The sequence below is a fragment of the Taudactylus pleione genome, unplaced genomic scaffold, assembly GCF_031769625.1.
Source record: "Taudactylus pleione unplaced genomic scaffold, aTauple2 ptg000608l, whole genome shotgun sequence".
NCBI classification, from domain to species: Eukaryota; Metazoa; Chordata; class Amphibia; order Anura; family Myobatrachidae; genus Taudactylus; species Taudactylus pleione.
This window is the reverse complement of record NW_028285010.1, coordinates 1,743,957-1,758,908: the sequence shown is the minus strand read 5'-3', so window position 1 is coordinate 1,758,908 and position 14,952 is coordinate 1,743,957. Positions and strand designations below refer to the sequence as shown.

Below are 14,952 nucleotides of genomic sequence, written 5' to 3'. Positions count from 1 at the left end.
CATAGATACATAATCAGGTACATACACACCTAATCAGGTACAGGTACATAGATACATAATCAGGTACATACACACCTAATCAGGTACAGGTACATAGATACATAATCAGGTACATATACACCTAATCAGGTACATATACACCTAATCAGGTACAGGTACATAGATACATAATCAGGTACATATACACCTAATCAGGTACATAGATACATAATCAGGTACATATACACCTAATCAGGTACATAGATACATAATCAGGTACATATACACCTAATCAGGCACATAGATACATAATCAGGTACATACACACCTAATCAGGTACAGATACATAGATACATAATCAGGTACATATACACCTAATCAGGTACATATACACCTAATCAGGTACAGATACATAGATACATAATCAGGTACATATACACCTAATCAGGTACAGGTACATAAATACATAACAAGGTACATATACACCTAATCAGGTACAGGTACATAAATACATAACAAGGTACATATACACCTAATCAGGTACAGGTACATAAATACATAACAAGGTACATATACACCTAATCAGGTACAGGTACATAGATACATAACAAGGTACATATACACCTAATCAGGTACAGGTACATAAATACATAACAAGGTACATATACACCTAATCAGGTACAGATACATAAATACATAACAAGGTACATATACACCTAATCAGGTATATAGATACATAATCAGGTACATATACACCTAATCAGGTACAGGTACATAGATACATAATCAGGTACATATACACCTAATCAGGTACAGGTACATAGATACATAATCAGGTACATATACACCTAATCAGGTACATAGATACATAATCAGGTACATATACACCTAATCAGGTACATAGATACATAATCAGGTACATATACACCTAATCAGGTACATAGATACATAATCAGGTACATACACACCTAATCAGGTACAGGTACATAGATACATAATCAGGTACATATACACCTAATCAGGTACAGGTACATAGATACATAATCAGGTACATATACACCAAATCAGGTACAGGTACATAGATACATAATCAGGTACAGATACACCTAATCAGGTACATATACACCTAATCAGGTATATAGATACATAATCAGGTACATATACACCTAATCAGGTACATAGATACATAATCAGGTACATACACACCTAATCAGGTACAGGTACATAGATACATAATCAGGTACATATACACCTAATCAGGTATATAGATACATAATCAGGTACATATACACCTAATCAGGTACATATACACCTAATCAGGTACAGGTACATAGACACATAATCAGGTACATATACACCTAATCAGGTACAGGTACATAGATATATTATCAGTTACATACACACCTAATCAGGTACAGGTACATAGATACATAATCAGGTACATATACACCTAATCAGGTACAAAGATACATAATCAGGGACAGGTACATATACACCTAATCAGGTACATATACACCTAATCAGGTACAGGTACATAGATACATTATCAGGTACATATACACCTAATCAGGTATATAGATACATAATCAGGTACATATACACCTAATCAGGTACAGGTACATAGATACATAATCAGGTACATATACACCTAATCAGGTACAGGTTCATATATGCATACTAAGGTACATATACATCTAATCAGGTACAGATACATAGATACATAATCAGGTACATATACACCTAATCAGGTACAGGTTCATATATGCATACTAAGGTACATATACATCTAATCAGGTACAGGTACATAGATACATAATCAGGTACATATACACCTAATCAGGTAGGTACATAGATACATAATCAGGTATATATTATATACCTAATCAGGTACAGGTACACAGATACATAATCAGGTACATATACCTTTCATCAGGTACAGGTACATATACACATAATCAGGTACATATACACCTAATCAGGTACAGGTACATAGATACATAATCAGGTACATATTCACCTAATTAGGTACAGGTTCATAGATACATAATCAGGTACATATACACCTAATCACGTACATATACACATAATCAGGTACATATACACCTAATCAGGTACAGGTACATAGATACATAATCAGGTACATATACACCTAATCAGGTACATAGATACATAATCAGGTACATATACAGCTAATCAGGTACAGGTACATAGATACATAATCAGGTACATATACAGCTAATCAGGTACAGGTTCATAGATACATAATCAGGTACATATACACCTAATCACGTACATATACACATAATCAGGTACATATACACCTAATCAGGTACAGGTACATAGATACATAATCAGGTACATATACACCTAATCAGGTACATAGATACATAATCAGGTACATATACACCTAATCAGGTACAGGTACATAGATACATAATCAGGTACATATACACCTAATCAGGTACATATACAGCTAATCAGGTACAGGTACATAGATACATAATCAGGTACATATACACCTAATCAGGTATATAGATATATAATCAGGTACATATACACCTAATCAGGTACAGGTACATAGATACATAATCAGGTACATATACACCTAATCAGGTACATATACAGCTAATCAGGTACAGGTACATAGATACATAATCAGGTACATATACACCTAATCAAGTACAGGTACAAAGATACATAATCATAATAGATAGATATAGATTTTAGATAGATTTGAGATAGATAAATGTGAGATTAATAGATGTGAGATTAGATAGATAAATATATTAGATAGATATGATATATATATATATATATATATATATATATATGAGATAGAGAGATAGATAGATAGATATGAGGGATAGATAAATAGATGGGAGATTAGACAGATAGATAAATAGATGTTAGATAGACAGAAATGAGATAGATAGATAGATGTGAGAGAGATAGATAGATAGATAGATAGATAGATAGATATGAGAGATAGAAAGATGTGAGATTAGATAGATGGATAGATGTGAGATAGATAAATAGATGTGAAATAGAAAGATATTAGATATGTAGATAGATGTGAGATAGATATATAAATATGAGATAGATAGATAGATAGATAGATATGAGATAGTTAGATATGAGATAGATAGATAAATAGATGTGAGATTAGATAGATAGATATGAGATAGATAAATAGATGTTAGATAGATAGATATGAGATAGATAGCTATATAAATAGATAGATATGGGATAGATGATAGATAGATAGATAGATAGATAGATAGATAGATATGAGATAGATAAATAGATGTGAGATAGATAGATATGAGATAGATAGTTATATAAATAGATAGATATGGGATAGATGATAGATAGATAGATATGAGATAGATAAATATATGTGAGATAGATAGATATGGGATAGATAGATATGAGATAGATAGATGTTAGATAGATATGATAGAGAGATAGATAGATGTTAGATATGAGATAAATAGATAGATAGATGTTAGATAGATATGAGAGAGAGATAGATAGATAGATGTTAGATAGATATGATAGAGAGATAGATAGATGTTAGATATGAGATAAATATATAGATAGATGTGAGATAAGATAGATAAATAGATGTTAGATAGATAGATGAGATACATAGATAGATAGATAGATAGATAGATGTGAGATTAGATAGATAAATGGATGTTAGATTGATATGCGATGGATAGATAGATATGAGAAAGCTCTAAATAAAAGTATATAAGGTATGGGCAATTTATATCGGGCAGAAAGAAAAGAAGGTTGGTGTTCATAGCAAAATGGAATAAGATTATAACCTAACAAAATTATTTTTGATTAAATTAGTAATTTCAAATAACAATACAATGTGTCCTTATACTGCTGTCTGTACTTCTAGTGTCCTTATACCGGGGTCTGTACTTCTAGTGTCCTTATACCGCTGTCTGTACTTCTAGTGTCCTTATACCGCTGTCTGTACTTCTAGTGTCCTTATACTGGTGTCTGTACTTCTAGTGTCCTTATACCGGGGTCTGTACTTCTAGTGTCCTTATACTGGTGTCTGTACTTCTAGTGTCCTTATACCGGGGTCTGTACTTCTAGTGTCCTTATACCGGGGTCTGTACTTCTAGTGTCCTTATACTGCTGTCTGTACTTCTAGTGTCCTTATACCGGGGTCTGTACTTCTAGTGTCCTTATACCGCTGTCTGTACTTCTAGTGTCCTTATACCGGGGTCTGTACTTCTAGTGTCCTTATACTGGTGTCTGTACTTCTAGTGTCCTTATACTGGTGTCTGTACTTCTAGTGTCCTTATACTGGTGTCTGTACTTCTAGTGTCCTTATACTGGTGTCTGTACTTCTAGTGTCCTTATACCGGGGTCTGTACTTCTAGTGTCCTTATACCGGGGTCTGTACTTCTAGTGTCCTTATACTGCTGTCTGTACTTCTAGTGTCCTTATACCGGGGTCTGTACTTCTAGTGTCCTTATACTGGTGTCTGTACTTCTAGTGTCCTTATACCGGGGTCTGTACTTCTAGTGTCCTTATACCGGGGTCTGTACTTCTAGTGTCCTTATACTGGTGTCTGTACTTCTAGTGTCCTTATACCGGGGTCTGTACTTCTAGTGTCCTTATACCGGGGTCTGTACTTCTAGTGTCCTTATACTGGGTCTGTACTTCTAGTGTCCTTATACCGGGGTCTGTACTTCTAGTGTCCTTATACTGTGTCTGTACTTCTAGTGTCCTTATACCGGGGTCTGTACTTCTAGTGTCCTTATACTGTGTCTGTACTTCTAGTGTCCTTATACCGGTGTCTGTACTTCTAGTGTCCTTATATTGGTGTCTGTACTTCTAGTGTCCTTATACCGGGGTCTGTACTTCTAGTGTCCTTATACCGCTGTTTGTACTTCTAGTGTCCTTATACCGCTGTCTGTACTTCTAGTGTCCTTATACCGGGGTCTGTACTTCTAGTGTTCTTATACCGGGGTCTGTACTTCTAGTGTCCTTATACCGGGGTCTGTACTTCTAGTGTCCTTATACCGGGGTCTGTACTTCTAGTGTCCTTATGCCGGGGTCTGTACTTCTAGTGTCCTTATACTGTGTCTGTACTTCTAGTGTCCTTATACTGTGTCTGTACTTCTAGTCTCCTTATACCGGTGTCTGTACTTCTAGTCTCCTTATACCGGGGTCTGTACTTCTAGTGTCCTTATACCGAGGTCTGTACTTCCAGTGTCCTTATACCGCTGTCTGTACTTCTAGTGTCCTTATACCGGGGTCTGTACTTCTAGTGTCCTTATACCGCTGTCTGTACTTCTAGTGTCCTTATACCGCTGTCTGTACTTCTAGTGTCCTTATACCGCTGTCTGTACTTCTAGTGTCCTTATACCGCTGTCTGTACTTCTAGTGTCCTTATACCGCTGTCTGTACTTCTAGTGTCCTTATACCGGGGTCTGTACTTCTAGTGTCCTTATACCGGGGTCTGTACTTCTAGTGTCCTTATACCGGGGTCTGTACTTCTAGTGTCCTTATACCGGGGTCTGTACTTCTAGTGTCCTTATACTGTGTCTGTACTTCTAGTGTCCTTATACCGGTGTCTGTACTTCTAGTGTCCTTATACTGGTGTCTGTACTTCTAGTGTCCTTATACCGGGGTCTGTACTTCTAGTGTCCTTATACCGGGGTCTGTACTTCTAGTGTCCTTATACCGCTGTCTGTACTTCTAGTGTCCTTATACCGGGGTCTGTACTTCTAGTGTCCTTATACCGGGGTCTGTACTTCTAGTGTCCTTATACCGGGGTCTGTACTTCTAGTGTCCTTATACTGGGTCTGTACTTCTAGTGTCCTTATACTGGGTCTGTACTTCTAGTGTCCTTATACCGGGGTCTGTACTTCTAGTGTCCTTATACCGGGGTCTGTACTTCTAGTGTCCTTATACTGTGTCTGTACTTCTAGTGTCCTTATACTGTGTCTGTACTTCTAGTGTCCTTATACCGGTGTCTGTACTTCTAGTGTCCTTATACCGCTGTCTGTACTTCTAGTGTCCTTATACTGCTGTCTGTACTTCTAGTGTCCTTATACTGTGTCTGTACTTCTAGTGTCCTTATACCGGGGTCTGTACTTCTTGTGTCCTTATACCGGGGTCTGTACTTCTAGTGTCCTTATACCGGGGTCTGTACTTCTAGTGTCCTTATACCGGGGTCTGTACTTCTAGTGTCCTTATACCAGGGTCTGTACTTCTAGTGTCCTTATACCGGGGTCTGTACTTCTAGTGTCCTTATAACGGGGTCTGTACTTCTAGTGTTCTTATACCGGGGTCTGTACTTCTAGTGTCCTTATAACGGGGTCTGTACTTCTAGTGTCCTTATAACGGGGTCTGTACTTCTAGTGTCCTTATAACGGGGTCTGTACTTCTAGTGTCCTTAGTGAAATATTATTTTGTTTGATAGGAACGTCCAGGACAATTGCTGTTTACGTCCATTGTACATTGACTTCAAGAGGGACCTTGGATGGAGGTGGATACATGAACCTAAGGGTTATAACGCAAACTTCTGTGCTGGCGCGTGCCCCTATTTATGGAGCTCTGACACTCAGCACACTCGGGTGAGTATACATTTGGCAAAGAACCTTTCTCATGTCTGAGTATGACACAACTACTCTAGTAACCTTGTATCGGTGTCGGATGTCTGGGTGCAGAGCGCTGGTCAGAGCCGTCGCACCCTCCGCATGTTATAGAGCGCTGAGTATGTTCATATACTGACAGGTGTATAATACAGCCATGGCCACAGGTAAGTATACAGCCCTGGGACGCCGGACACTCCGGGAAGTGCTGTACTTCCTGCTGGCGACATGTGCTGGCATATGGGCGCACAGGGCCCTGTCACGGCACTGCCCTGAGGACAAAGTATATTCTGCGACGCTGGTGTTACGCCATTACATTTGTTGTCCTTTCAAACTTCGTTGAGTGGCGCGGTTGGAGGGTGTATGTTACTCCTGGTAATGAGGCCCTGGGGAAGCTGTGACGTGTTGTAGGTGTACAGGCGATGTGTTAGTGATGCTGGTGGGGAACGTCCAGGTGGGAGATGCAGAGGAAATTGGGCCTCATTCAATACGGATCGCAATCGCAGCTGCAAAATCGCACGCAACGCAGCTGCAAAATTATGCTAATGCCTGCCACAGCTCAGCCAGCGTAGAGACGCCCACTGCTACCTTCTCATATCCGTTCAACCTCGCAGTCCTGTGTAAACATCGATACCATCGACGCACATCGGCCCATCATGCACATTTACAGTAGGTCTGACCTGCCGCAGAAACTGCAAGTCTCGTCACACGTAGTGAGTACACAAGCTGCGCATGTCATCGGCTGATTTATGCACACCTATGAACAGCGTTCAAACTCACAGGCACAACTGCGTTATTCCGACCCCTCCCCGTCACCACCCCCAAACGCTGACAGCCTGTCACTCACTCTGCCATGGATTCCTCTCTGCATGCAGAATCGCAGTGCAGCTTGTACACATGCGCAAGGGCTAAAAATCGCTCAATCTGCGTACGTCGCTGCATGTGTGATCGCTGCTTAATCAGGCCCAACACTGTGTAATGACGTGTTTCCATGGCGCTGCCCAGCACGATGTAATGACGTGTTTCCATGGCGCTGCCCAACACTGTGTAATGACGTGTTTCCATGGCGCTGCCCAGCACGATGTAATGACGTGTTTCCATGGCGCTGCCCAACACTGTGTAATGACATGTTTCCATGGCGCTGCCCAGCACGATGTAATGACGTGTTTCCATGGCGCTGCCCAGCACGATGTAATGACGTGTTTCCATGGCGCTGCCCAGCACGATGTAATGACGTGTTTCCATGGCGCTGCCCAGCACGATGTAATGACGTGTTTCCATGGCGCTGCCCAGCACGATGTAATGACGTGTTTCCATGGCGCTGCCCAGCACGATGTAATGACGTGTTTCCATGACGCTGTCCAGCACGATGTAATGACGTGTTTCCATGGCGCTGCCCAGCACGATGTAATGACGTGTTTCCATGACGCTGCCCAGCACGATGTAATGACGTGTTTCCATGACGCTGCCCAGCACGATGTAATGACGTGTTTCCATGGCGCTGCCCAACACTGTGTAATGACGTGTTTCCATGGCGCTGCCCAGCACGATGTAATGACGTGTTTCCATGGCGCTGCCCAGCACGATGTAATGACGTGTTTCCATGGCGCTGCCCAGCACGATGTAATGACGTGTTTCCATGACGCTGCCCAGCACGATGTAATGACGTGTTTATACCCATAGGCTGAGGCATGTACAGGTCAGCACCAATAGAATAAGCCTCTGGTTTATGCGTACAGTATGTCGCTTGGTCAGTGTTTGCAAATTATACATTTGTTATTAGTCATCTATAAAACGCCACAAACTTCTCTAATATAGCAGCGAAACTGCATCTCATGTGTAAAGTAGGAAGATACACTCACCTAGAATAAGGTACACTTACCTAGAATAAGATACACTTACCTGGAATAAGATACACTCACCTGGAATAAGATACACTCACCTAGAATAAGATACACTTACCTAGAATAAGATACACTTACCTGGAATAAGATACACTCACCTGGAATAAGATACACTTACCTGGAATAAGATACACTTACCTGGAATAAGATACACTCACCTGGAATAAGATACACTCACCTAGAATAAGATACACTCACCTGGAATAAGATACACTCACCTAGAATAAGATACACTCACCTGGCTCACCTGGAATAAGATAGACTCACCTGGAATTAAATACACTCACCTAGAATAAGATACACTCACCTGGAATAAGATACACTCACCTAGAATAAGATACACTCACCTGGAATAAGATACACTCACCTGGAATAAGATACACTTACCTAGAATAAGATACACTCACCTAGAATAAGATACACTTACCTAAAATAAGATACACTCACCTGGAACAAGATACACTTACCTGGAATAAGATACACTCACCTAGAATAAGATACACTCACCTGGAATAAGATACACTCACCTGGAATAAGATACACTCACCTAGACTAAGATACACTCACCTGGAATAAGATACACTCACCTAGACTAAGATACACTCACCTGGAATAAGATACACTCACCTAGAATAAAATACAGATACACTCACCTAGAATAAGATACACTTACCTGGAATAAGATACACTTACCTAGAATAAGATACACTCACCTAGAATAAGATACACTCACCTGGAATAAGATACACTCACCTAGAATAAGATACACTCACCTCGAATAAGATACACTCACCTGGAATAAGATACACTTACCTAGAATAAAATACAGATACACTCACCTAGAATAAGATACACTTACCTAGAATAAGATACACTTACCTAGAATAAAATACAGATACTCTCACCTAGAATAAAATACAGATACACTCACCTAGAATAAGATACAGATACACTTACCTAGAATAAGATACACTTACCTAGAATAAGATACAGATACACTCACCTAGAATAAGATACACTTACCTAGAATAAAATACAGATACACTCACCTAGAATAAGATACAGATACACTTACCTAGAATAACATACACTTACCTAGAATAAGATACAGATACACTCACCTAGAATAAGATACACTTACCTGGAATAAGATACACTCACCTAGAATAAGATACACTTACCTAGAATAAGATACAGATACACTCACCTAGAATAAGATACACTTACCTAGAATAAGATACAATTACCTGGAATAAGATACACTTACCTGGAATAAGATACACTTACCTGGAATAAGATACACTCACCTGGAATAAGATACACTCACTTAGAATAAGATACACTCACCTGGAATAAGATACACTCACCTAGAATAAGATACACTCACCTGGCTCACCTGGAATAAGATAGACTCACCTGGAATTAAATACACTCACCTAGAATAAGATACACTCACCTGGAATAAGATACACTCACCTAGAATAAGATACACTCACCTGGAATAAGATACACTCACCTAGAATAAGATACACTCACCTGGAATAAGATACACTCACCTAGAATAAGATACACTTACCTAGAATAAGATACACTCACCTAGAATAAGATACACTTACCTAAAATAAGATACACTCACCTGGAATAAGATACACTCACCTAGAATAAAATACACATACACTCACCTAGAATAAGATACACTCACCTAGAATAAGATACACTTACCTGGAATAAGATACACTTACCTAGAATAAGATACACTCACCTAGAATAAGATACACTCACCTGGAATAAGATACACTCACCTAGAATAAGATACACTCACCTGGAATAAGATACACTCACCTGGAATAAGATACACTTACCTAGAATAAAATACAGATACACTCACCTAGAATAAGATACACTTACCTAGAATAAGATACACTTACCTAGAATAAAATACAGATACTCTCACCTAGAATAAGATACACTCACCTAGAATAAAATACAGATACACTCACCTAGAATAAGATACAGATACACTTACCTAGAATAAGATACACTTACCTAGAATAAGATACAGATACACTCACCTAGAATAAGATACACTCACCTAGAATAAGATACACTTACCTAGAATAAAATACAGATACACTCACCTAGAATAAGATACAGATACACTTACCTAGAATAACATACACTTACCTAGAATAAGATACAGATACACTCACCTAGAATAAGATACACTTACCTGGAATAAGATACACTCACCTAGAATAAGATACACTTACCTAGAATAAGATACAGATACACTCACCTAGAATAAGATACACTTACCTAGAATAAGATACACTTACCTGGAATAAGATACACTCACCTAGAATAAGATACACTCACCTGGAATAAGATACACTCACCTAGAATAAGATACACTCACCTGGAATAAGATACACTCACCTGGAATAAGATACACTTACCTAGAATAAGATACACTCACCTAGAATAAGATACACTTACCTAAAATAAGATACACTCACCTGGAACAAGATACACTTACCTGGAATAAGATACACTCACCTAGAATAAGATACACTCACCTAGAATAAGATACACTCACCTGGAATAAGATACACTCACCTGGAATAAGATACACTCACCTAGACTAAGATACACTCACCTGGAATAAGATACACTCACCTAGACTAAGATACACTCACCTGGAATAAGATACACTCACCTAGAATAAAATACAGATACACTCACCTAGAATAAGATACACTTACCTGGAATAAGATACACTTACCTGGAATAAGATACACTTACCTAGAATAAGATACACTCACCTAGAATAAGATACACTCACCTGGAATAAGATACACTCACCTAGAATAAGATACACTCACCTCGAATAAGATACACTCACCTGGAATAAGATACACTTACCTAGAATAAAATACAGATACACTCACCTAGAATAAGATACACTTACCTAGAATAAGATACACTTACCTAGAATAAAATACAGATACTCTCACCTAGAATAAAATACAGATACACTCACCTAGAATAAGATACAGATACACTTACCTAGAATAAGATACACTTACCTAGAATAAGATACAGATACACTCACCTAGAATAAGATACACTTACCTAGAATAAAATACAGATACACTCACCTAGAATAAGATACAGATACACTTACCTAGAATAACATACACTTACCTAGAATAAGATACAGATACACTCACCTAGAATAAGATACACTTACCTGGAATAAGATACACTCACCTAGAATAAGATACACTTACCTAGAATAAGATACAGATACACTCACCTAGAATAAGATACACTTACCTAGAATAAGATACAATTACCTGGAATAAGATACACTTACCTGGAATAAGATACACTTACCTGGAATAAGATACACTTACCTGGAATAAGATACACTCACCTGGAATAAGATACACTCACTTAGAATAAGATACACTCACCTGGAATAAGATACACTCACCTAGAATAAGATACACTCACCTGGCTCACCTGGAATAAGATAGACTCACCTGGAATTAAATACACTCACCTAGAATAAGATACACTCACCTGGAATAAGATACACTCACCTAGAATAAGATACACTCACCTGGAATAAGATACACTCACCTAGAATAAGATACACTCACCTGGAATAAGATACACTCACCTAGAATAAGATACACTTACCTAGAATAAGATACACTCACCTAGAATAAGATACACTTACCTAAAATAAGATACACTCACCTGGAATAAGATACACTCACCTAGAATAAAATACAGATACACTCACCTAGAATAAGATACACTCACCTAGAATAAGATACACTTACCTGGAATAAGATACACTTACCTAGAATAAGATACACTCACCTAGAATAAGATACACTCACCTGGAATAAGATACACTCACCTAGAATAAGATACACTCACCTGGAATAAGATACACTCACCTGGAATAAGATACACTTACCTAGAATAAAATACAGATACACTCACCTAGAATAAGATACACTTACCTAGAATAAGATACACTTACCTAGAATAAAATACAGATACTCTCACCTAGAATAAGATACACTCACCTAGAATAAAATACAGATACACTCACCTAGAATAAGATACAGATACACTTACCTAGAATAAGATACACTTACCTAGAATAAGATACAGATACACTCACCTAGAATAAGATACACTCACCTAGAATAAGATACACTTACCTAGAATAAAATACAGATACACTCACCTAGAATAAGATACAGATACACTTACCTAGAATAACATACACTTACCTAGAATAAGATACAGATACACTCACCTAGAATAAGATACACTTACCTGGAATAAGATACACTCACCTAGAATAAGATACACTTACCTAGAATAAGATACAGATACACTCACCTAGAATAAGATACACTTACCTAGAATAAGATACACTTACCTGGAATAAGATACACTCACCTGGAATAAGATACACTTACCTGGAATAAGATACACTTACCTGGAATAAGATACACTTACCTGGAATAAGATACACTCACCTGGAATAAGATACACTCACCTAGAATAAGATACACTCACCTGGAATAAGATACACTCACCTAGAATAAGATACACTCACCTGGCTCACCTGGAATAAGATAGACTCACCTGGAATAAGATAGACTCACCTAGAATAAGATACACTCACCTGGAATAAGATACACTCACCTGGAATAAGATACACTCACCTGGAATAAGATACACTCACCTAGAATAAGATACACTCACCTAGAATAAGATACACTTACCTAAAATAAGATACACTCACCTGGAACAAGATACACTCACCTGGAATAAGATACACTCACCTAGAATAAGATACACTCACCTGGAATAAGATACACTCACCTAGACTAAGATACACTCACCTGGAATAAGATACACTCACCTAGAATAAAATACAGATACACTCACCTAGAATAAGATACACTTACCTGGAATAAGATACAGATACACTCACCTAGAATAAGATACACTTACCTAGAATAAGATACACTGACCTAGAATAAGATACACTCACCTGGAATAAGATACACTCACCTAGAATAAGATACACTCACGTAGAATAAAATACAGATACTCTCACCTAGAATAAGATACTCACCTAGAATAAAATACAGATACACTCACCTAGAATAAGATACAGATACACTTACCTAGAATAAGATACACTTACCTAGAATAAGATACAGATACACTCACCTAGAATAAGATACACTTACCTAGAATAAGATACACTCACCTAGAATAAGATACACTCACCTGGAATAAGATACACTTACCTAGAATAAGATACACTTACCTAGAATAAAATACAGATACTCTCACCTAGAATAAGATACTCACCTAGAATAAAATACAGATACACTCACCTAGAATAAGATACAGATACACTTACCTAGAATAAGATACACTTACCTAGAATAAGATACAGATACACTCACCTAGAATAAGATACACTCACCTAGAATAAGATACACTTACCTAGAATAAAATACAGATACACTCACCTAGAATAAGATACAGATACACTTACCTAGAATAACATACACTTACCTAGAATAAGATACAGATACACTCACCTAGAATAAGATACACTTACCTGGAATAAGATACACTCACCTAGAATAAGATACACTTACCTAGAATAAGATACAGATACACTCACCTAGAATAAGATACACTTACCTGGAATAAGATACACTCACCTAGAATAAGATACAGATACACTTACCTGGAATAAGATACACTTACCTAGAATAAGATACACTTACCTAGAATAAAATACAGATACACTCACCTAGAATAAGATACCCTTACCTAGAATAAGATACAGATACACTCACCTGGAATAAGATACACTCACCTAGAATAAGATACACTCACCTAGAATTAGATACACTTACCTGGAATAAAATACAGATACACTCACCTAGAATAAGATACAGATACACTTACCTGGAATAAGATACTCACCTAGAATAAGATACACTCACCTAGAATAAGATACACTTACCTGGAATAAGATACACTTACCTAGAATAAGATACAGATACACTTACCTGGAATAAGATACACTCACCTAGAATAAGATACACTCACCTGGAATAAAATGCACTTACCCGGAATAAGATGCACTTACCCGGAATATGATGCACTCACCCGGAATAAGATACACTCACCTGGAATAAAATGCACTTACCCGGAATAAAATACACTCACCTGGAATAAAATACACTCACCTGGAAAAGGATGCACTTACCCGGAATAAGATACTCTCACCTGGAATAAGATACACTCATCTGGAATAAAATACACTCACCTGGAATAAAATACACTCACCTGGAATAAAATACACTCACCTGGAATAAGATGCA

General features: G+C 37.9%; 1 protein-coding gene across 1 annotated transcript in view; it reads left to right on the top strand.

Moving 5' to 3' along the window:
- Positions 1-14,952, top strand: part of TGFB2 (transforming growth factor beta 2) — a 224,101-nt gene that overhangs the window by 194,553 nt on the left and 14,596 nt on the right. The window contains exon 6 of the mRNA XM_088454021.1: positions 6,434-6,587. Coding sequence (XP_088310147.1) covers positions 6,434-6,587 — 154 coding nt within the window. The remainder of the gene's footprint in view (positions 1-6,433; positions 6,588-14,952) is intronic.